This window comes from Pituophis catenifer, unplaced genomic scaffold (assembly GCF_029215685.1).
Source record: "Pituophis catenifer annectens isolate HBS135680 unplaced genomic scaffold, rPitCat1.0.hap2 SCAF_3, whole genome shotgun sequence".
NCBI lineage: Eukaryota > Metazoa > Chordata > Lepidosauria > Squamata > Colubridae > Pituophis > Pituophis catenifer.
The window spans coordinates 64021922-64045559 of NW_027256883.1; the positions used below are offsets into that span (position 1 = coordinate 64021922).

At 39.2% G+C, this 23638-nt stretch overlaps 2 protein-coding genes across 3 annotated transcripts in view; one reads left to right on the forward strand and one right to left on the reverse strand.

Annotated features, from left to right (window-relative positions):
- Positions 1-3568: 3568 nt before the first annotated feature.
- ALDH5A1 (aldehyde dehydrogenase 5 family member A1) lies at positions 3569-18944 on the reverse strand. Its single transcript, XM_070942466.1, has 10 exons — positions 18600-18944; positions 16669-16752; positions 12772-12942; positions 11535-11651; positions 11116-11259; positions 8158-8301; positions 6905-7063; positions 6594-6763; positions 6049-6107; positions 3569-4067 (listed from the first exon to the last, which is right to left on the reverse strand). Exons 1-10 carry the CDS (start codon positions 18942-18944, stop codon positions 3859-3861), a joined length of 1602 nt encoding a protein of 533 aa, XP_070798567.1. The 3' UTR covers positions 3569-3858.
- Positions 18945-22252: 3308 nt separating this feature from the next.
- The window catches only part of GPLD1 (glycosylphosphatidylinositol specific phospholipase D1), a 31687-nt gene continuing 30301 nt past the window's right edge, over positions 22253-23638 (forward strand). For both annotated transcript variants that reach the window (XM_070942469.1, XM_070942468.1), the window contains exons 1-2: positions 22253-22297; positions 23314-23468. In XM_070942469.1, the coding sequence (XP_070798570.1) occupies positions 23375-23468 (94 nt within the window). In that variant the 5' untranslated portion in view covers positions 22253-22297; positions 23314-23374. The remainder of the gene's footprint in view (positions 22298-23313; positions 23469-23638) is intronic.

The window sequence follows — 23638 nt, forward strand, 5'->3', positions numbered from 1 at the left end:
AAAATCTTAGCCAAGGCTATTATGTTACAAGATCATAGAGGAAAACTTCCTTATATTAGTCTTCTTAAAACAGAGTGACTTTGTCTGCATAGGAAGCCACTTCTGTCAATAATGGAAATTTATCACAGTTATTAAAACTGACATGTAGTAGACAAAATATTTCTCTTAATTTTTCTTTGCTAAATAAATGAGAGGGTATGAGTGCGGGGATAAATAGGTATCTGCTAAACTCTGCTTTGGGAATATCGTGCTGTTAAACATAAATCGTGTTTAGATTTATGACAGGATGAGAACTGGCCCTGCCTTGCCTAAGTTTAAGAAAGTAAAATAGTTGCTAAATAAAACATACAAATACCGATTAGCAGTAACAGTGCAAAATAAGATGAATATACGGAACGAATATATATTCAGATATGAATATGTTTTGGAGGGAATAAAAACCTTGCTTCTTGTCAACCTGTGTGGGAGTGAGCACAAGGCTTGTTTTATTCCCTGTTGGATGCAACAATTGGAAAACTCCAGTGTCAAACTATCACTCTGTGGCATAATCTTCTTGGATCACTGTTGGCATTTTCTTCTAGTCTAATCCTCTTCTAGAAACCTAGATCTAAGATTAAAGATTGGCTGTTCAATCTTTAGAACAATACAGAGCAATACAAATACAAAGATGTTTCCTGGATAATTTGGATGGGAGCTGATAATTTGGATGAGAGAGTCTGTTACTCAGACTTCTAAATATGTACACTTTATTCTATCTAGAGGCTCAGTAAAATATAATCTAGGATAATAATCTAGTATTTTCCTTAAGTGGTTACCATAGAAATGCTCTAACTTTTTAAGGTTTGAATTACCGTATTTTTTGGAGTATAAGACACACCTTTTTCCCCCCTAAAAAGGTGAAAATTTAGGTGCGCCTTATACACCGAATATAGCCCCGCCCACCCAATGGCCCCCACCCTTTGGCTCTGCCTCACAGCAGTTACCTCCTTGCAAGCAAACAGAAAGAAAAAACAGCTCCTTTCAGCTTCAGCACAGCTTAATTAGCACAAGTTGATTGGATTGGCCTCCCGACTCTTAGCTGATTTGCTCTTAGCTGTTTTGTGCTCTGCTGCTTGCTGCAAAGAAGTAAATTGCTGGAGCAGATTTTTTTTTCCTTGTGCTAATCAAGCTATGCTGAAAACGAAAATGGAAGTAAAGCAGGCTGCTTGCTGTTTGCTGTAACAGGCAAAATTGCGCAGAGGCAGAGGGAGATTTCTTTTTCTTCTTTTCCTCACCATAAAAGGTAGGTGCATCTTATACTCCAGTGCGTCTTATACTCCGAAAAATACGGTAGCTGTTGAATAATTTCTTAGGCATTGTATCATGTAATCTAAACTTGTATGAAATTACTTACATAAATAGGATGATTATACATGAAGCCAATTGTGGACGTGTATGCATGTACATTTTGTACATAAACAAGATTCCATACCAGGTGTTTTATTGGATATTAATAATGATGAACAGAAAAGTGTCTTACATGCATCTATTGGCCAATAAAAGCTCACATCTCAAGCAAAAAAAAAAAAAAAGAAGAAGAAGAAGATCGAGCTATTCTTCACATTAAGTGATCACAGATATTATATGTAACCTCAATTTCCTCAAAATCGAGATGAGCTATACGAACTTCCAGACTGGATCAACTAAACTTTGTAACTGGAAGGATTACAGAAACAATTTTACCATCAACTGTTTTAATAAAAGTACTTCCCCCCCCTCCCATTTTTTTTCTCTGTGGTTTATGAGAACATAACAAAGAAGAAATAGTATTGCAAATCAAATTTGACAATAAATGTAAATGTCCAATTTTTTTATTACATTAGCAATTCTTTGTTAACCTCCATATCTGGCAAACAAAAACGTAGGAAAAAAAAGTTGATTAGGTAATAAAAAGAACTTAACTCAAGTGTTCCTTTATGTGAATGTAAACATATATAGCATTTTAATGATAAATTTATAAGCAAAAATTAGATACATTATCAAACTGATCCAACATTTGAGACATTTCCTTGAAATTAAAATATATAATAGATCATTATAGTATTCATTTGTGCTATAATCAAAGAGTTTGTAATGTCTTCCGTACCCCTAAATGGCACAATATTTTATTTGTGAAGTATTCTATTTGCTAAGGTATGCATCAAACATACTTGGCTTCTACTCTTTTTTTTTTTTAGGAAAGAGTAAGAATGTTACAAATGGTACTTTTGGGAACTGCCACAATCTGAATTTTTCTAGTCCTAGTGTTAAGAAAAAAAATAACACACAGTAGTTTCACAGTAGTGAAAGTTGATTTAAAACAAGCACCTTGTATAATCAAAGTTTGTGCTGTTCAGGAGACCATGCAGATCGCTTCTGAAACCTAGTGTTGACTCTCAGAAGCAGATGTTATATAGCAGAGGGGTTTAAGGTCCAAGGAGAAACACTTTTAACTGCCTCCCCAAAAGCATGGAACAAAAAAGGAATACAACATTTCAATGCAATTTGGACATATAAAGCGCACGTTTAGCTTAATGCAGCACTGTGTCAGTTCCATCCTAATTTTCCCATCTCATTTAAAAAACAATAAATTTATTTATTACAAAAGAGAATAATAAACCATTCAAGTTAATTCTGTAGGAACCAAGTGATTCATCCATAGGGCACTGACAAGTTTCCTATAGCAGTCCCATGGATCATTTTTTTAAAAAAAGAGAGAGCTCATGAACGTGTATCAATGAAATCTAACTACTTATGTAGTTATTGGTCCCCAGCAGGTCTGAATGAATTTATTACGTATATTAATATTTATTGTTATAATTTGTCTTTGTTACACTGTTTCAAAAAATCTATAATTTTTCTGCCAAATCAAGAGTCTATGTACATTATAGTTTGGCAGGAATTATTACTGTCCATTAATCTGTGCTACTGCAAAGCTTAATCACCAGCTACAAATTGTAAATCTCTGTCATGGTGTATAAATCCCGTTCCCCCCTGGGGGTAATTGCACTTAATTAGAGACGGACCGTGGCTTTCCTTTGCAACATACTTTAAGAGAAAATAAGCTGGGATATATTCTAAGAAACACATTTTATTATAAAGAAATAAAAAAACAATCTTACTAGCTATTAATTACATCTTGGCAAATTTCCCTGCCTTGCCGGCAGAAGTTCTGACAGACAAACAAAAGAAACAGAAAGAAGAAGAATGTGGAAAGAATGTAGACATGCACAGTGGTTCAGAGATAAGACTCAGATCAGTCTACCGTAAGTCTCAGAATGGGAGCCCAGCTGACAAATACAAGAACGCAGTGACAATCTCTTCTTAAATATGTCTAGTCCTATTGACCAATAGGATATTAGAAATGAATATATATCCACAAGGATGCCTATATTTCTGAAGAACAACAATTAAAATTGGATTCTACCTAATTAATTAAAAAACAAAGTATTAGAAAAACAGTAAAATTCAAAATTTGGCACAAATATTTAAGATTCCATCATTTTTATAACCCTCTACATGTGAGAAAAAATGAGTAGAGATGCTGCCCTATATGTTCCAAAAATATTAATAATGTTTTCTAAATTCTTCCAAATGTCAACAGCAAATAGGATTTGTTTCCACATTAGGACCAAGATAGATAATATTAACATTTGCAATCACAATGTTAATTATGAAGAACTGTTTTACATCAATTGACATGATTTCAAGTAAAGACATCTCTATATGTAAACCTGATCACAGTTATTTTACGAAAAAAAAATCCAAGTTAACTTGCTAAACAAAAGACTACGAAAGGCCAAAACTATAGTTCTATTTTGGCTACTGTTGTAACAATGGCTATTGTAAACCTCCCAAACAAACATATTTTATTTCTAAGTACTCATCAATACCGTATTTAGAACCTTCTCTTCCTAGCCCTGATTGTTTGACCCCACCAAAGGGACACTCCACAGAAGATAAAATCCCTTCATTAACAGCAACCATTCCAACTTCCAGCTTTTCAGCGACTCTCCAAATCTGGGCTGGGTCTTGAGAATAGAAATAACCTGCAAGTGTGATTAAGGAACAGTAAGTACAGGTAGTCGTCAACTTACGATCACAATTGGGCCCAAAATTTATGTTGCTAAATGAGAAATTTGTTAAATGAGTTTTGCCCCATTTTATGACTTTTTTTTTGCAATATTTGTTAAGTGAATCATTGCAGTTGTTAAATTAGTAACGCAGCTGATAAGTGATTCTGGCTTCCCCATTTGACTTTGCTTGTCAGAAGGTCGCAAAAGAGGATCACATGGCCCCGGGACACTGCAACCGTCATAAATGTGAGTCCGTTGTCAAACATCCGAATGTAAATCACATGACTATGGGGATGCTACAATGGTCATAAGTGTGAAAAATGGTCATAAGTCTGCTTTTTCAGTGCCGTTCTAACTTTGAACAATCACTAACTGAACTGTTGTAGTGGAGGACTGCAGTGGTGGGTTCCTTCCGGTTCGGCCCGGTTCAGCCGAGCCAGTAGCGGTGAGGATATGACATCACCGAACCGGTTCTCTTTGTTCGGGAGCTGGGCCCTCCCGTCCCCCCACATTATTCTTACCTTTTATTTGGCCCCACCCCCAATCTATTGCTGCCTCTCGAGTCAAAGCTGATCGGCTAGAAGAAAAAAACCTGTTTAAACTCTTGCCGCGGGGCTTCAAAGGGCCGCCCTACAGCTGATCAGTGTTAAAAGGCAGTGTGGTGGTAGACTGGTGCCTCCAAAAACGAATGAGTAGACCGGTGCCTCCAAAAACAAATGAGTAGACGGTATAGCTCTGCAAGCAGTTAAAAGCCTGGTAGACCAGTACCTCTGCTAAATCCTAAAGAACTGTCACATGACCATCAAGCCACGCCCACAAAATAAGCCATGCCCACAAAACTGGTAGTAAAAAATTTTAGAACCCACCCCTGGAAGCCTGCCTGTAGCTATAATGCCCAATGCATTTGAAAGCTTTATTAAAAAAACACACAAAAAGCCCAAGTAATCCTAGTAACAACAAGGAAGACTCTGATATGTTCCAAACTCCTGCTGAAGAATAGAAAGGCTAGAGTACCACTGCTGCCCTTCCTCTTCTTTTTCATAAGAAAAAGAAAAGTCCAATTATTTGCAATGCAGCGGAATTATAGGTTAGGATCATTCACTTGGTAACCATTCAAAGCTACAACCCCCCCCCCCAAGGTACTTTTGGGACCCCCCAAAAGATACTTATGATTCAGGGTCAGTTCTGATGGCTCTCCCTCAGATTTTGGGTGTTTGGCAACCGGCCTGCATTTACAGCTATTTGAAGTGTTCCATAGTCACGTGACTGCAATTTATGGCTTTTTTTTGCCAGAAACACCCCCTCCCCCTTTGACAGTGGGTTTGCTTAATGACTGTTGCATTCACTTTATGACCACTGCAGAAAAGTTTGGAAACTCAAATGTAGCCATGTGATGACCTGCTTAACCAGTGGCATTACTTATGACTGTAATTCCAGGCTCAGTTATGGTAGTAAATCAAAGGAAAAGGTAAACAAATCTCTGTGGATTTTACCCCGCTAGTCATCAACTAGAAGGGGCGATGTCCATCACCATTTCAAGTCATTGAGCCAGCGCTGTCTGAAGATATTTCCATGGTCATATGGCCACTATGACATCATGGAGTGCTGTTACCTTCCCACTGAAGTGGTACCTATTTATCTACTTGCATTTGCATGCTTTCGAACTGCTAGTTTGGCAGGAGCTAGGGTGAGGACGGGAGCTCACCCTGTCATGTGGTGCTCAGGTCTTGAACCTGAGCTGCTGACTTTTCAGCTGATAAGCCCAGCATCTTAACACTGAGCCACTGCGCTGCCAGTAAGTCAAGAACTATCTTTATTTCACACCAGCTCTATTAGTATTCTGTATTTTCTCATGTTTGGGAATTCAGTTAGCTACAACTTCTGATCTGCTAGTCAAAGTGTGTATGAGTATGTATCATTTTTTCTACTCTGCTAACTATTTAAAAGCACATACCTGCTAAACCCACATTGGCTGAATTTGCAATGGCGAGTGCTTCTTCCTCTGTATCAAATCTGCAAAAGTGGAAATATGACATATTGTGGTGAAAAAAATAATTTGTCCTAAAAATAAAGAAGCATATTGTGATATTCTTATACCCTTGCATAATAGAAACTTAAACAATTCTGTATAGGATAATTTGGAAAAGCACACATATAGATGAACTTGTTTATTTTGGAAAAGATCTGAAAAAATAGTGTGCCAACAAGTGACTGAAAGAATGTCTATCTCAGAAACACACACACACACACACACACACACACACACATACACAATGGGCTAATAACAACCTGGTTTCCCTTCTGGTATGTTTTGTGGCAAAATAATATGTGTAATCTTCATTGATTTTATTGCAAAATCTTTGATTCTTGTTAGCTCCCCAGAGTCTTTGAGAGTCAGGCAGAATGCAAGTCTTTTATTCATAGAGGAAGATTTCCAATAGCAGTTTAATGATCTGAGATGATTACATAGTCATCTGTTTTAAATGCTTAATGACTTACTTGATAACTGGAGCCAAAGGCCCAAAAGTCTCCTCTTGGGTACATAACATACTTGTTGACACATTGCTAAGCAGAGTTGGCTCAAAGAAATTTTTTCCATAGCTGTGCCTTTTTCCTCCAGTAACTATGGATGCTCCTTGGGACACCGCGTCATCAATGTGACTTTCAACCTAAAAACATATCAAGTTTATAGGACAAACTCCTATAATCCAAAGCAAAATGTTGCAGTAAATATTACTGTACAACAGGAAACAATAAACATGACTTTGGGATGCATTTTGACCATCGTTTCTTTTATAAATCATTCTTACTTTTTCCACAGCTCTTTCATTAATTAATGGCCCTTGGGTAGTCCCTTCATCGAATCCATGGCCAATACGTAGTTCCCTCTGAATGGCTTGGGCAAACTTCTTGACAAATTCATCATGGATCCCTTTCTGAACCAAGAAGCGGTTTGCACATACACAGGTCTGGAAGGTAAACAAGATTGAGTCTCTGTGAACAACAGCTGAAATATCTAGAAATTAGAATTATACATCTCTCCCCCATTCAGCCTTAGTGCATCTGTTACATTGTTAATCTTCCGTCCAAAATAATGGAACCCGTTTAATTATTATTAAATGGCATAAGCAACTTGGTAACGATAAGCCTGCAGATAGTAATGTATACATTTTGATGAAGTTTCTACATAATTCTTTTGTCTGCTTATACAAAAGGTGCTATTTCAGCATATTTTAGGCTCAATAGAAGTACAGATCAGCCTTATTTTACATTTTACTTATTTATTTTATTTCATTTTATTTATATTTGCCACCCATCTTGTCAGAGACGACTCTGGGTGCTTATAAATATTAAAACTAGCACATATTAAAATAATAAAACCAAATGAAAACAATAATACAGTTAAAAGACGGGGAGAGGGGAACACGAAACACACGGGGAGAGGTGGTGTCTTTCCTAATCCAACACACCTCCCACGCTGATACTCTCCCATTGGAGCACCAAGCTAACTGGCAGACCCAGGACTTTAGGCTCTTACAGAAGGTCAGGAGGATTGGAGCTGACATCAGTCCAGGGGCCAAGATATTTCAAAGGGCAGAAGCGATGGTAGATAAGGCTCTTCTCCTGGACCCCGCCATCTGGAATGCTCTGACTGACAGAGCATTCCAGAGTCTGCAGCATGCCTCCTCTGCCAGCACGGGTGGAGCAGGCCAATCAAGTAGTCTGGATCCATGCCAGGAAGGGCTTTAAAGGTGATTACCAATACTTTGAATTGCACTTGGAAGCAGACCAGCAATCAATGCAGTTCGTGCAATTTGGACCACCCTAGGGGCCTTCAGGAACTGCCCACACCGCCACATTCTGCATTAATGATAGCTTCTGAATACTCTTTAAGAGTATAGAAGTCTATTATACCTGTGCCATTAAGATCCTAGTGAAAATTTTTTACTCATTGCCATTGTGGATCGTATTTTCCTCAAATATAAGATGCAATCAAAATTTAACAATGTTTTTATATAATGCATTTGGGGGGAGGAGATTCCATAAGAGTAAACAAGCTCACCTGCCCTGAATTTCTGTATTTAGATATTAAAGCTCCAGCAACTGCTTTATCTACATCAGCACTGTCAAAGACTATGAACGGAGCATGTCCTCCGAGCTCCATGGAAACCCGCTTCACTGTGCCAGCAGCATGGCGTAGCAATATCTGTAACAGCAGACACGGAAAGTTAATTACACTAAGGAAAATATTTTCCTAAAGCCAATGTTAAAACGTACAGAAAAAAATACCAGTTTTTTAAATAAACATCCATTTCAACCTTGGATATGCCAGTGTTAATTTTAGTTTATAGCTCATATGTATGCTTGTGTGTTCTTGGATTACTTAACTGTTCCGATTCTATTTGATTAGAAAGGCTTGATTCTTTACTCTCAAATGAGAAGACTTACTCATCCAGAACCTAAAACCAGGGGTGAAATGCTCCCGGTTTGGACCGGATCGCCCGATCCGGTAGCAATGGCGGCGGGTGGTTCGGAGAACTGGTAGCAAAAATCCCTGCAACCCACACCCCATGCCCAGCTGAGCCGCGCGATCATCAGAGGCTTTTTTTTTTTTTTACTTTAAAAGCATTTTTTCTACCTCTTCGGCCGAAAAAATGCTTTTAAAAGTAAAAAAACCAAGCCTCTGATGATTGCGCGGCTCAGCTAGGATGATCAGAGGCTTTTAAAAGCATTTTTTCTACAACCTTTAAAAGTATTTTTTAAAATGCTTTTAAAAGTAAAAAAAAAAAAGTTGGCCACGCCCACCGTCACATTACTCCCCCCACCAAGTCACGCCCACAGAACCGGTAGTAACAAATTTTACATTTCATCACTGCCTAAAACCTTCCAGATGTGCTGAGTTTATAGCTCCCAGGATCCTGAACTACTGAAAATTTTAGATTGTGTAGTTTGAGGACTATTCAGGATGGGGAAAGTGGTCTAGATCAAAGTTTTGAAAACTGTTACATGGAACTCTAGGGTTCTGCAAAAGCTCGCTGGGGTTCTATGAGAGACAAAAAAAAAAGTTCATTTGAACATAGCCAATGTCACTAAAGCTTTGCCTCTTGGTCAGGGAAGTTCTAGTTGTTTTTTAATAACAAGTTTCAGATTAAATTAAAAAAAAAACCTTAGTTTCAGTCAATAAACAATGATTATGTTTCTTAAAGGCTGAATTTCAAGAAATGAGTCTGAATGCATGGATTCTGAAAATGTTTTAAGGCAAATGCTCAAAGCCACAAATTAGGTACTCCAAAGGCTATCCAGTTAAACCGAGTCATGAATTTTCTCCACCCTCTTCTCTAGCAGTGGTTTTAGGAAGCATTTATACTTTCTTCTTCTCTGTGCATGTGTGTATTTCTGTTTTCCACTCATGCCGTGTTAGCGCATGCATGTGCATTCTGGGAAACAAAGGGCAGGGGCATGTACTGCACACATGCACGTGGATTATACATAATCCAGTGTTTCTCAACCTCAGAAATTTTTAAGCTATTTAAATTTCAACTCCCAGAATTCTCCATCCAGCATTCGGGGATTTGAAATCCACACACTTAAAAGTTGCTGAAATTGTAAAACACTGATCTAGATTATGTCACCTAGAAGGAGGGGCTCAGAATTCCAAGCTGCTGCCCAACTGCATTGTGGGAAATTTTTCTGGCAAGATTACCTGCAGCCTCCAATTGGATCTGAATAATTTTTGAACTTAATATTATTTTTTCCTGGGTTTCTCCACTCTCTCCTCCAATCAAAATTGTTCTCAGTCTTTCAGTTTTGGGAGAGTTATCCTGTTAATGAGCAACATCCTGTGACATTAAAGTATAGGTAAAGGTTCCCCTGCCTAGGTGTGCTAGTTGTTTCCAGCTCTAGGGAGCGGTGCTAATCTCCATTTCTAAAAACAGAAGAGCCAGTGCTGTCCGAAGATGTCTCCGTGGTCATGAGGCCAGCATGACTAAACACCAAAGGTGCACGGAACGCTGTTATCTTCCCACCAAAGTCCCTATTTTTCTACTTGCATTTTTTACGTGTTTTGAACTGCTAGGTTGGCAGAAGCTAGGACAAGAAACAGGAGCTCACTCCATTATGCGGTGCTAGGGATCTGAACCGCTGAACTGCCAACCTTCTGATCGACAAGCTCAGCATCTTAGCCACTGAGCCACCACGTCCCTTAAATTAAAGTCTACATTTAGTCTATTTCAATATACATACTTTCATTTACATATTTTTTCCAACTTTCCGTTGGGTTGAAAGGAAGAAAAACAAGACAAGAATAAATTTCCTACTTCAGTAGGAAATCTTAATTAGAATTGATATGACTAAATAACATTTGCATAAATTAGACTTTCCCTGAAACAAGACTTAAAAAGCGATAGAAGACTTGTTATGAATATCCCCAAATTTAAAATTATTCCCTTAACACTTTTCCTCCCAAATGAGTATTTTTTTCATATGAAAAAAGCTTGATGGCCTAGAGCAGATTTCTATGGCTTGATGTTTTTCATATCTGCAGGACTCCAAATCTCTAGGCAACAATACCCATGGCTTTGAAGTCTGCAAGGGGGGGCAGGTGAAGGAAATAGGCATTGTGACTTTGCAATAAAATATCCACTTTTTAGGTTTTTGTGGACAGACTTGAGACTGAACTATGAATAGCATATGCTCTAATATCGCAGTGTATGCTTTATCATCTGGGCATCATCATGGCTACCTGTGAATATCTATGCTGCACTAGTTAAAGATGCGGCAAGATGTCCATTGCATCTGGAGATCAGCACCCTGGGAACAAGTGGGCCAGGGCACGTAGAAAGGATAGTGATCCTTGAAGAAGGAACAGATTCTACAAACTTTCCCAAGACAGCTGAACTATGGAAATTGTTAAAATTTATTTAAACAAATATCAACATTATTCCAAAAATGCTTTAGTCACAACTTGGTGAAGATTTAAAAAACCTAGAGTATAAAACTTTAAATACATGAATATGCATACCTTTCCTGTAGCTGTTGAGCCAGTAAATGAGATTTTGGCTACCAAGGGATGAGTACAGAGTACCTCTCCAACTGCTGCTGCCTGTTGTCTGGAACATGGAACAACGTTATATACTCCCGCAGGAATTCCAGCCTGATTTGCAAGCTGCGGTGAGAAATAATTGGTGGGAAGAGTTAAGGATCGGATACTTGCATAAAATAACGTATCCTGTATTAAAACATTGTCACAGCCGCATCCAACAATTCATATTCAATAATTTTATGCTAAAAATATTTCTGGTATATCAGATTATTGCTTTTTTATTGTATTTGTATTGGGCTTTTATCCTTATAAGCAGCTTAGAGTCACTGTGAGCGACTTGAGCAGTCATATAACTTTAAACAAACAAAAATACATACATACATGTACAAAAATCTTACCTCGGCTAGTGCTAAGGCAGATAAAGGTGTGTCTTCGGCTGGCTTCACTACTACTGTACAGCCAGCTGCCAAAGCAGCACCTACTTTTCGGGTTATCATAGCACTTGGAAAATTCCACTATAGTAAAAAGATACACATAAGTTTAATATCAACAGAATTGGGGGGTGTACTGAACTAACTGGCAAGTCCTGAAATTTCTAGCCAAAAATAATATCTAGAACAAGATAATAAATTTACTCCTCCTACTAATGGAAGTAATAATATTCTGGAAATCATTAGCTATCTTGTCCTGCATAGTAGCTCTCACTTTTTACTCTTATTAATGACACGTGAAAGCAGATTCCAAAATATCTCCAAATGAACCTGTTTGAAAAAGTCAGAGATTTCTGGGTGTAGCATGTTATGTACTTTTAAAGAAGGCCAAACAGAATCTGATTCTAAACTCTCTTTTAAGTTTACAGGTAGTCCTTGACTTACAACCACAACTGACCTGAACATTTCTGTTGCTAAGCAAGGCAGTTAAGTGAGTTTTGCCCCATTTTACTTTTTTGCCACAGTAGTACAAAAACTAGAGCCTTTTCTGTGAAAGCACCATGTTTCTGGAATCCCTTTCTCTCTTAAGTGGATCCCCAATTTGATTTCAATAAAGCAGGTGTAGGAAATTAGCACCCACCCCTCTCCTAGGAAAATGAAATATTCTAGAAAATATTAAAAAGGGCAGAATATTTCCCCTAAAAGGGAGGCAGAAACTCAGCCCCCCACCTTTATCAATGGGCCATTAAGGCCTGGGCCAGTCTATTCTACATAACAAAGATCTACCTCCTTCAAGCAGAGCCATAGTAGGAATTGCCCTCACCCAAGATCCAACAGAGATAGAATTAGCCCTCTACCCATCTAGCAACAGAACTCACCACATGGCACCTGGGGAGACTGCATCACCCAGCAAGGCTCAACCAAGCCTGGGACACAAACAACCTACAGAGTTAGCCCTGCATGGCCCCATGGGAGTCTGACAATCAATCAGAATGCAAGCTCAAATTCAAAAGCTTAGAGAGGGCATAAAACCCAGGCACTCTCAGCATCTCTTCCCTTTTTTCTTCACCCAATATCTTCAAACCATGTAGTCCTGTCCACCATTAAAAACCATCTTTCCAAGCATTCTCCCTGTTTCCAGTGTCTTTCTTCCCCACTTGGAACTGAACCCAGATGGACATTTCTTCCAACACAGCCAACTCACAGGTGTAATGATGGCAGCAACTCCCACAGGCTGCTTCAACACAAGGACTCTCCTGTTTTTTGCTGAAGGTGGAATAATATCACCATAAATACGCCGGGCTTCTTCAGCAAACCATTCCAAGAAAGAAGCTGAATACAAGATTTCCCCTTCTGCTTCCTTCAGTGGTTTTCCCTGTGAACAAATAAATGAACACAGTAAAACATCTCTTCTTAAAAAAAATTATTATTAATACTTTTCATTCCTTTGTGCCTTCATTTAAAAATGTTTATTTTTATTGTTGTCCTCCATATGATCAATATGGTACATATTTTAAATAGAAGGTTCTCCCACTCCATTTCCCTCCCCCCTCTATATTGGATTAGTTGCTTGTCCATTATAAGTAACAAGATATTGATGGAGCAAGGATGCAGGTTTGTAAGAAATACCTTTTAAATTTATTTATTTATAAATAAATAGTGAATGCAAAATGGACATTCTTTTGCTTTACTACTAAAGAAAGAGCCTTGGTGGTGCAGCAGACTAAAGTGCTGTTAAGTAGCACTTAGCTGCCAGCTGCCTGCAATTACTGCGAGTTCAAATCTCACCAGGCTCAAGGTTGACTCAGCCTTCCATCCTTCCGAGGTAGGTAAAATGAGGACCTGGATTGTGGGAGCAATAAACTGTATAAAAAAGAACACTGCTTTGGGGGGTGGGGGTGGGGGCGAAAGCCCTACTAAGCAGGTACATACAAAAGTATGAAGGCTATTGCTTAACGCATTGTAAGCCGCCCTGAGTCTCCGGAAAAGGGCGGCATATAAATCGAATAAATAAATAAATAAATAAATAAATAAATAAATAAATAAATAAATAAATAAATCTTATTAATTTGTTTAACCCCAAAACTAATAAACAAGCAATCTGTACCCTTACATAAGGAAACCTTATCTCAAGACCTGTGATTCTACACTTTTGCCAAGGTTTATTTTAATTTTCTCAGTGAATCTTCAATTTGTAAAAATGCAAAATATAAACAAAATGCCAAGATAAATTTAAAAAGTTGACCAAAAAAGGCTATAAATCTAAAATATGTGATAGAAACGAAAAAAAGAGGAGGGAAAAAAACCCACAGGGCAATAAAATATACCTTTTGCCAAGCTACACAAATCAGAAACATTGATCTTTGTACCATGGGTTCCAAAGACAAGTTCACACATTGCGCAAGCAACAATTTGCTCAGTGAAAATTCAGTCAATGAACTTCAAATGGCTGCATTGATACAATACACTAAACTGAAAACTATGATTTGTAATTTGGAATGACTGGACTTATACATCACACAAGGCCCAAAGCAATCAAATCACATTATAGCTACATACAGTAGTATGCAATGAAAGACCCTAGCTACCCCATAAAGTCCTTTACAATCTTGAGCTTGGTTGTTTTTGCTTGTAGATGCTTCACTACACGACTAGCCAGGTAATAAAATGTCTACAAGCAAACCATTAAGCTCAAGGACCACAAAGGACTCCATTGTTGGGAGGGAGGGAGGGGAGAGGGGGAGGGGAATTTTTTGCTCTTTTATTAGAACTAGCCCCGTGATGGCGAACCTATGGCACAGGTACCGCAAGTGGCACGTGGAGCCATATCAGTGGGCACGCAAGCTCAGCTCTGGCACACATGCATGTGCCGGCCAGCTGATTTTCGGGCCTTCTGGGCCCACCAGAAGTCAGGAAAACGCTGTTTCTTGACTCTGGAGGCCTCTGGGGGGGGGGAGGCCGTTTTTGCCCTCCCCAGGCTCCTAGAAAGGCTCTGGAGCCTGCGGAGAGCGACAAACGGGCCCACCGGGCCATCACATGCCAAAAGCGGGGGGGGGGAGCACGGGGGGCGGGGCACATAGAATTATGGATGTGGGCACGCATGCGTGTGACCCCTCTGCACTCCCCCCGCTTTTGCCACGTGATGACAAAAAGGTTAGCCATCACTGACCTAGCCCAATTCTTCTCTGTAAGCATCTTGTTTCTTAGGCCATTTTCCTAAGGCTGAGATAACAGTTTACAGTCTGAATAGAAAGGAAGAAGAAACACCCCTTGATGCAGTGGTGAAATCCAAATTTTTTTACTACCAGTTCTGTGGGTGTGGCTTGCTGGGCGTGGCAGGGGAAGGATACTCCAAAATTTCCATTCCCACCCCACTTCAGGGGAAGGATACTGCAAAATCCCCATTCCCATCCCACTCTGGGGCCAGCCAGAGGTGGTATTTGCCAGTTCTCCGAACTACTCAAAATTTCCGTTACTGGTTCTCTGAACTGCTCAAAATTTCTCCAGAATCTGTCAGAACCTGCTGGATTGCACCCCTGCCTTGATTTGCAAGGAAGAACTCTCTAGCAGGGAAAGGATTAAACAAGGCATGCTATTTCTCTGTTGTAAAAATCTGGATGACCACCAGATGGCAGCAAAATGATCACATTTTCACCACATTTTTTTAAACCAGACCTTTAATTCTGTTTCCTGAATTCTTGTACAAAAGCAGGAAACCCACTTGTTAAACCCACAGTGCAATGAAGTTCAGTGCAGGAGGAATTAACATTTCACCAATAGTATACAGATAATCTATCACAGCTATTAGTTTGGAAACATTATTCAAAGGTGACACAAAATGATTATTGGAAGGATATATAGAAATACATTTTCCATTCCTTTGTTTTAGTAGGAGTCACTTCTTCTTACATAGGAAAAAATCTAAGGGCTTACTTGCAAATTCTGATGGCTCCTTTTTGTCTATTCTGTTAATTTATTTGCTACTTTTTTTAAAGGCTTAGATCATCTGATTGCCAATAGTTAGAGCTCTCCTTTTACCAGATTGCTGGAAAAATCACATCTGGAAAACTCTGGTTGGAGACAAAAGAGCGCGATTATTTGTACCTTTACTAAGGATCGTTATTTTATCTTTTGCAAGGATTGTGCCAGGCCCCAGACCACACTTCAGGAAGTGCTGACACAGAAGTGCTCCCAACATGCCATTGTCAGCTCACTCAGCAAATAGATAATATAAATAACAGCTGTTTCTATCACCTCCCAGTTGCCCCATTTGGGGTTTCCTGGCTCCAGGGCCCAGGATGTTTCTTGCATATGTTATTCAGACTACACTTCTATACCTATTTTCTTCTCTACCTATTCAAGCAATATATACTGGAGGTGACTGCTGGATTGATGGCAGACTCCGCCTCCTCCCCTCTGCTCTCCACTCATCCATCTTTTTGGTTATCATATTGATGTATTCTTGTGTTCCTTTTTCATTGTTTATTTTATGTTCTATTTTATTTCTGTTTACACTCCTTTCATTTTCTTCTTGTTTATTATCGTAAACTGCCTAGATAGGCAGCAAATGAATTTCACAAATAAATATAAAAGAAATATTAACCTGGCCCCCATACTACTCTTGTAGCATCTATTTATTTCTTAAGCCTTCGGTACTGAATCACTCAGCTAACAAAGTTTTACTCAAAACCACTGTATTCAAAATATTAGAAGATTCGCTGCTTACAAGCAATAGGGTCTTCAGTTTAGCACTGCCCTTAATTCAATTTTGACGGCACAGAACAGTAACATGGGCTGGAGTCACACAAGACTAAATCAAGATGCAGTGTGTTTGGCAAGCACTGCCACTGCCTTAACATGGTGTCTGAACTAAGCCATCATACTATGCTATAATGTGGGGTTTTTTGACTTAATGTATTGTGTGAATACAGCTGCTATATTTTATGAACCAGGCTATATAATTTAGAATATAGTGCAAGGAAGGACATTTGAATTCCATCTGTTAGTTGCTTTGATCTTTCTTCTAAGCAAAACTATACTCAGCAACCTAAGTTTCAGATCCGCAGCCTCAGTAGAAGATTTCCTTTTTCTTTATACTTACATTTTCTGCTGTAATGATCCTTGCAAGTTCATCTTTATTCTCTATCATCAAATCATACCATTTACGAAGCAAAACCGCTCTATCCTGAATAAAAAATAAAATAGTACTATAGAAGGATCTTGGTAAAAATAAATTTGAAAACAAAAGCAAATTTGTCTAAATATAATTATGACTTATAAAGAACTTATTCAATTTCAATTATTCCAACAAATCCATCAAGTAGATCAAAGTTTAGTCCAATATTATTCCTAAAACTAAAACCAGATTTTAAAACACCAGCCCCATAGTCAAGCATTCAGTAGCTATGTTTTGCAATATCCCACCTGTAGTTACTAATTTAAGCATAGTTTACTCAGTTAATCTACTGACTGAATTTTCATGACTCACTGTATGGGCTGAATTTGTATCATAAGCAATTTGTGATTAAAAAGGCATTGATTAGTTTATAGTACAGTTGATCTACTGTACTTCAGGCCAAGTGGGACCTGAAACAATATAAGGGTTGGAAAGATACTTCCTGTAAAAAAACAATAGACAAAATATTTAACATTTAAATAGCAACCAAGAGAATTCCAAGATACTGAGAAAAAAACGCTATGCAGACCTATGCAAAAGTAAGTCTGACTTAATTTTAAAGAATTTACTTTTGTTTTAAGCTCCACAATGTAAAAAAATAAATAAATGGCAAAGTGTCTACAGGAAGTTCAAACCATGAAAGGGGTCATGCTGTAAACTCGTCTCTTTTGTATTTGGGCGGTGATGGGTATAAGAAAGGAGAAAGTTTGTGGAACATTGTGGCCCAACATTGCTGATGCAAGTCTTTGATCCTACTATTACTTCTGGAGAGTAGGTGGCTTTTTATTTAGAAACTGGATAAAAATTGAAACTATATAAATATGTGAATTCGTGCTTTAGAAATAAGAATTCATTAAAGCTGAAAACTAGGGAAATATCTTGTATTTTTCTAATGGGCCTCTGCAGGCTATCCTCGTACATATCCACTATTTACATACTGGAAATATATATAAATATACATGGCCCTTTTATCTTGTACAAAGTACATGTGTCAATTTAGTTAACAAGTAAGCCAAGAAACTGCCATCACAGCAATTTCTTTCACTGAATCAGCAAGGTGGATTTTAATCTACTGGTGAGTGTTGCATATCTGATTTTTTTAAATCCATAATCCAACCACAGGGCCATTATTAGTTTATTTGAGGTTGTAGGTGCTCCATCACTGGAGATTTAAAAAAAAGAGATTGGACAACAACTTGTCCGAAATGGAATAGGGTCTCCTGCTTGAGCAAGGGGTCTTCTGGTGACCTCCAAGGTCTCTTCCAACTCTGTTATTCTGTCATTTTCTGAATACAACTACCATAGGACAATTAAAAAAAAAAAATTAACTGTAGATACCAGATATTATTAAGATTGAATACATAGGTATTTGCAGGGCTGATCAGGAGAAATGACAACATGACATCAGCATGTACATCTACATGCTTCCATCAGATGTTCTGACATAAAGCATTAACAGCAGCATTTGTGTACATATAATGAGGAGCTGATGCCTGCGCCCTTACTTTGGGGAACTTGTGGTTTGCTATAGAGAGGTTGCAGATAAAGCACACTTATTAGGAAGTGTTGAATTTGAATCAACCTGCAAAGAGCTGTTCGGGAAGAGTTGCAAATACGGGGCTCATTAGAAGCAAGCACTCTGCACGTGTGCAGAAACCCAACTCTCTGAAACAATCCCCAGATCATATGGTCCCTGGGAAGCATTTCTTTCCGTATCCCCCCCCTCCGCCCTCCCCAATTTGCTTATCGGGACCTTTCTATCTCTGCGCTCCCTCTTGCAAAAACCTGATATCTTCCCCCCACATCCGCAGCCTCTCGCTAGGCTGGACGCCGCCGGCCGCCTTCCCTTCGCTCACCTTAGCAGAAGCTGCGCTCCAAGCAGCGCCGGCTTCGTAGGCGGCCTTCACGGCGGCCTCCGCTTCAGCCACGCCGCAATCCGCTACCTGGAGGAGTTCCATGCCGGTGGCCGGGTCCCGCACGGGGAAAGTGGCTGCCGCCTGGAGCCAGCGGCCTCCCACGAAACCTCCAGAGCGTGCCAGGGAAGCAGGGCCAGTGGCGAGGCTTGGGCCGGTACTGCTCAGCCGGCTGGGGCACAGGTTCGCCATAGTCGGCCTGGCTAGGGGCAGGAGCCGGGGGCTGCAGTAGGAGCGGTGGGCCACCAGCAACTGCCGGAAATGCGGCCACGCAATCCTCGCCGCCATCGTCCTTCCCCCCCCCCCCCCCCGGGACGGAGGGTGGAGCGCGGGGCGGGCGAGCGCAAAGACTTGATGAGCGTCTCCGAGGAGCGCGGCGACCCTTTGAACTCCTTCGCTGCTTAGCAATTAAAGACTGGAAACTAAAACATACGAAGAACGATTGGAGAATCTCCACAGACATAAGAAGAACGGCTGCAAAGAAACCGGCCATGGCTAGTCTAGTGAAGAGAAGGACCAGGGGAGACATGATAGCAGTGTTCCAATATTTGAGGGGCTGCCACAGAGAGGAGGAGGGTCAAGCTATTTTCCAAAGCACCCGAAAACCAGACAAGGAACAATGGATGGAAACTTATCAAGGAGAGATTCAACCTAGAAATAAGGAGAAATTTTCTGGCAGTCAGAACACTCAACCAATGGAACCGCTTGCCTTCAGAAGTTGTGGGAGCTTCATCACTGGAAGCTTTCAAGAAGAGACTGGACAGCCATCTTCAGAAATGGTTTAGGGTCTCCTGCTTGAGCAGGGGGTTGGAATAGATGACCTACAAGGTCCCTTCCAACTCTTTTATTCTATTCTAAGCGATGGCGTCAAAGGGGTCGGCTAGGCTGGAGGAGCCATGAAAGCCCATGACTGTTTGCTATGCTCACCCGGGAATAAGAGCCATTGAACTCAATGGGGTATACACACTTTGATAGTTTACACACCATGTAAATGGTGGCTCTCAGGATGGTTTAAATTTTAAAGTCACCCATTGTCGTGAAATCTCCCTCTGGGGCTGGCAGTTACAGTCATCCACTTGTTTATATGAGATTTAATTATGCCAAGTGGCCATGCTGTTGTAATTTAATCGACACCAACCCGTATGGGCAATTTAGGAGGAACCACTTCTGATTGCCATCCGGGATTTGTTTGGTGGGAGTGAGTCTCCAAAATCTCTACTGATTTTATGAAAAGGCAAAGTGCTGAAGTGCTGTATGAAATCCCCACTTCAGAAGAGTAATACTAATCTGGTGACTTTGGACCTGTCATTGGTACTCAGTGCAAAGTTGCTAATATTAAGGGAAATCACTGTGGGAGATGTGCAATTAAGAAATATGAAATACAAACAAACAGGCCTGCAAAAAAACTTCCCATATTCTATTTTCTGCTGCCGGAAAAAGGATGCAAAAGGATGGTGCACAAATGCAAACACCTTTAAAACATACTTTTATGGCATGGGCTTTCAGAGAATGAAGCCGTCTTGATCAGGTGAATGGCTATGGAGTCCTAGTAGACAATCACTTAAATGTGAGCCAGCAGTGTGTGGCAGCAGCTAAAAAAGCCAATTTTATTTATTTATTTATTTATTTTATTAGATTTCTATACCGCCCTACTCCCGAAGGACTCAGGGCGGTGCACAGCCAAACAATAAAAACACATACAATACAAAAATTAAAAAATAGAATAAAATCAAATTAAATAATTTTGGCCCTGACAAATTTAAAACCCCAAACTTTTAAAACCAATTTAAAATTGAATATATAAATACTAAAAGATATTTAAAATTTTAAAAATCTTTTATAAAAGAGGGGGAAAATTAGGCCAGGCCGGCCTGGTGAAATAGTAAGGTCTTTAAGGCGCGGCGGAAGGTGCACAGATCCTAGGTTGCATTAACAGAGGGATAGTATCAATATCATGTAAAGTATTAGTACCACTTTATAAAGCCTTAGTAAGAACACCTTTGGAATACTGCATTCAGTTTTGGTACCATATTATTAAAAAGATGCTGAGACCCTGGAAAGAGTTCAGAAAAGAGCAACAAAAATGATCAGGTGGCTGGAGATTAAAACATGAAGAATGTTGCAGGAATTGGGTATGTCTAATCTAGTGAAAAGGAGGACTAGGGGTGACATGACAGCAGTATTCCAATATTTGTGGGGCTGCCACAAAGAAGAGGAGGTCAATCTATTTTCAAATATAGCTGTCCTTATCCATCAATGAGTTGATTAGTATATGCAATGTGATTTCAAAAAATAGCATTTTATTTTGCTGTTACAGGATAGTTAAACCTCTTAATAAATTTTCACTTCGAAACCTGTTTCATTTGATTGAGAATGCCCTCATAAATTCCAGAGATTAAGTGTCCCAGAATGTTTAAATGATTCATTTTTATAAATTGCCATTTTCTGTTGCCATTGGAGAATTGGATCCAGCATTTCCTTCTGACCACTCATTTGCCACATTGGATTATGGAGTTGGACTATGACTGTGCAATGAGGAGGGGACTTGACCAGTGGTGGGATTTAAATTTTTTTACTACCGGTTCTGTGGGCGTGGCTTGGTGGGCGTGGCATGGCTTAGTGGGCGTGGCAGGGGAAGGTTACTGCAAAATCCCCATTTCCTCCCAATCAGCTGGGACTCGGGAGGCAGAGAATAGATGGGGCCAGTCAAAGGTGGTATTTACTGGTTCTCCAAACTACTCAAAATTTCCGCTACTGGTTCTCCAGAACTGGTTAGAACCTACTGAAACCCACCTCTGGACTGGACTTAACTTCTCTCTGCTGAGTCCTCCCCATCCAAAAGATAGTGGTGTGCAAATCCAGTTTATAATTAAATGTATTGGGCAAAAGATGGCTTGACCTTGGATACATTGGTATATGAATCTACAAAGAGGAGTGATGAATGGGTGAAGCAGTTGTTCTTCCATTCTCCACATTAGTTTAAGTGGTCAAGGAGGAAGAAACAATATGACGGTGTGTTATATCTCTTATGCTCTTTAACATTTATACAAAGCTTCTGAATGAGGACTTTTCAAAAACTTGAAATTATTGTACCAATCATTTGGTCTCGGTATGTAACACTATTTCTCTGGATCAGAAAGACTACCTGCAGATACTGAAGTGGTATCTAGATTTGGTAATGATCTGGATAAGGGCCATTAAACCAAAGCTTCAAAAGGTCTTAGTGGCATGGATAATATTAGTCATGGTTATTTCACAACAAAAATGATCTGGCTATAGTCATCCATGCTCTCATCATTGCCACAAAGATGACTTAGAAATTCTGTGCAGGATGTTGACCCTACAGTACAGTACAGTACAGTATAGTACAATGCATTCAAACATTAAAAGAATTCCAATGAGAAGAACTGCACTGTTGCCTTATTTTGCTTTTTCACTCAGTTCAAGGTTCTATTTCTTTCATTTCTAGCTCTTGGGAACAACTTTGGAACCAACTTGTCATGCCAAGCTATGATTTAAAAACTTCCAAAATGGCATTGTTCCAAATCCCTCCCATGCAGGAAGTGCTATTTTAAAGAAAAGAACTTCACTCTGGGAGAACCTCAGTTTGGGAACATTTTCTTCCTCAAAAGATTCAGCAAGTAATTCTTACTTTATAATCTTTTCAGCCTCCAGTTAAAATGAATCAGTATCCAGGCATTTCAATTTATATACTCTCTCACTCTGGCTTTAGCATTGTACCTGTCGCTGAAAAGTTTATTGCTGCTTTTAATCATGCCTGCTGAATACTTGTTGTACCGTTATTTGTTTTTTAAATAAATTATTGTGCTTATATACTATGTTACCAACAGTTCTGGTATTACATGATGAAAGTTGTAGACATATTTTAAATAGGCAAAATAAATGGGCAAAGGCAGCTGCTGATAAAAAATATATAATATTGTGGGTCCAAATTCCACCCCACATGTAGCAGAGAAAAGCCAAAGAGTAGGGTGGAGGTGGGGCCGAATAAGGGATTTTTCGGCTGGGATTCTCTCCTTCAGTATTTTCCAGACTTTTCTAGCACTTTGAAAGGATTGCTGTTAATATGAATTACTGCATTTATTTCAGAATTTCACCAGCCGCTCTTAACTTTGCTTTTTTAAAAAAGATGGATATTGTTTGCTGTACCAAATATTTTTTTTTAGTTCAGCTACCATGTTTGGCAAGGGAGGCTGCCAGATGAACATTTTATTATGTAAACACACAACTCCTAATTTTAAGGAAGATAAGATCTTGCATTTGCAATCTGTTATATTTGTCTCTGGCTTCTTTATTTTATATGACAGAAACGCCATTAAGCAATGACTTTTAGTTGAAGCAGAGGAGCTATCCATCTGGAGATAACTCTTGATTGGCTAAATAAGCAAGAATTAGAAGAGGGGTTTTTCTAAGTGTTCTCTTTAATAACAGTTCACTTTCTCAATTTTAGGCATGAGTTGACTCATTACCAATGAGTAAGGGATTTTAGGTTTCTTTTGGTCTAATTCTTCTCTGTAAAATAAAACAATCTAGTTAGTTGATTGAAATGGGGAATTGAATTTCAAGCATGAGGCCTTTGCATCAGTGCCATTGTCCTATTCGATTCAGAAATGTACTCTACTTTCATATTTCAAAGGTTGCAATCCAATTGAAAGCATCTTCAGAATTGTGGCATATACAAGAGATTTATCAGTGGCATGGAAGCTTTCAGAATTTGGTTGATTCTGGCTGTGCTTTGCAATTTTTGTGAAAGAATGATGCCATGTGGTCCATCAACACATATTGAAATAGGTAAGCTGTTAGCAGAAGTAGATAACTAGTTGTAATAATAATAGTAGAATAGAAGACAAAGAATTGGAAAAAACCATGTTCTGAAAATTAAACCATGTATTGTTTTGACTACATATATAGAGTCCTTTGGAAAAGTATTGGAGAAGCAGAAGCAGTTCTGCTTTCCTAGG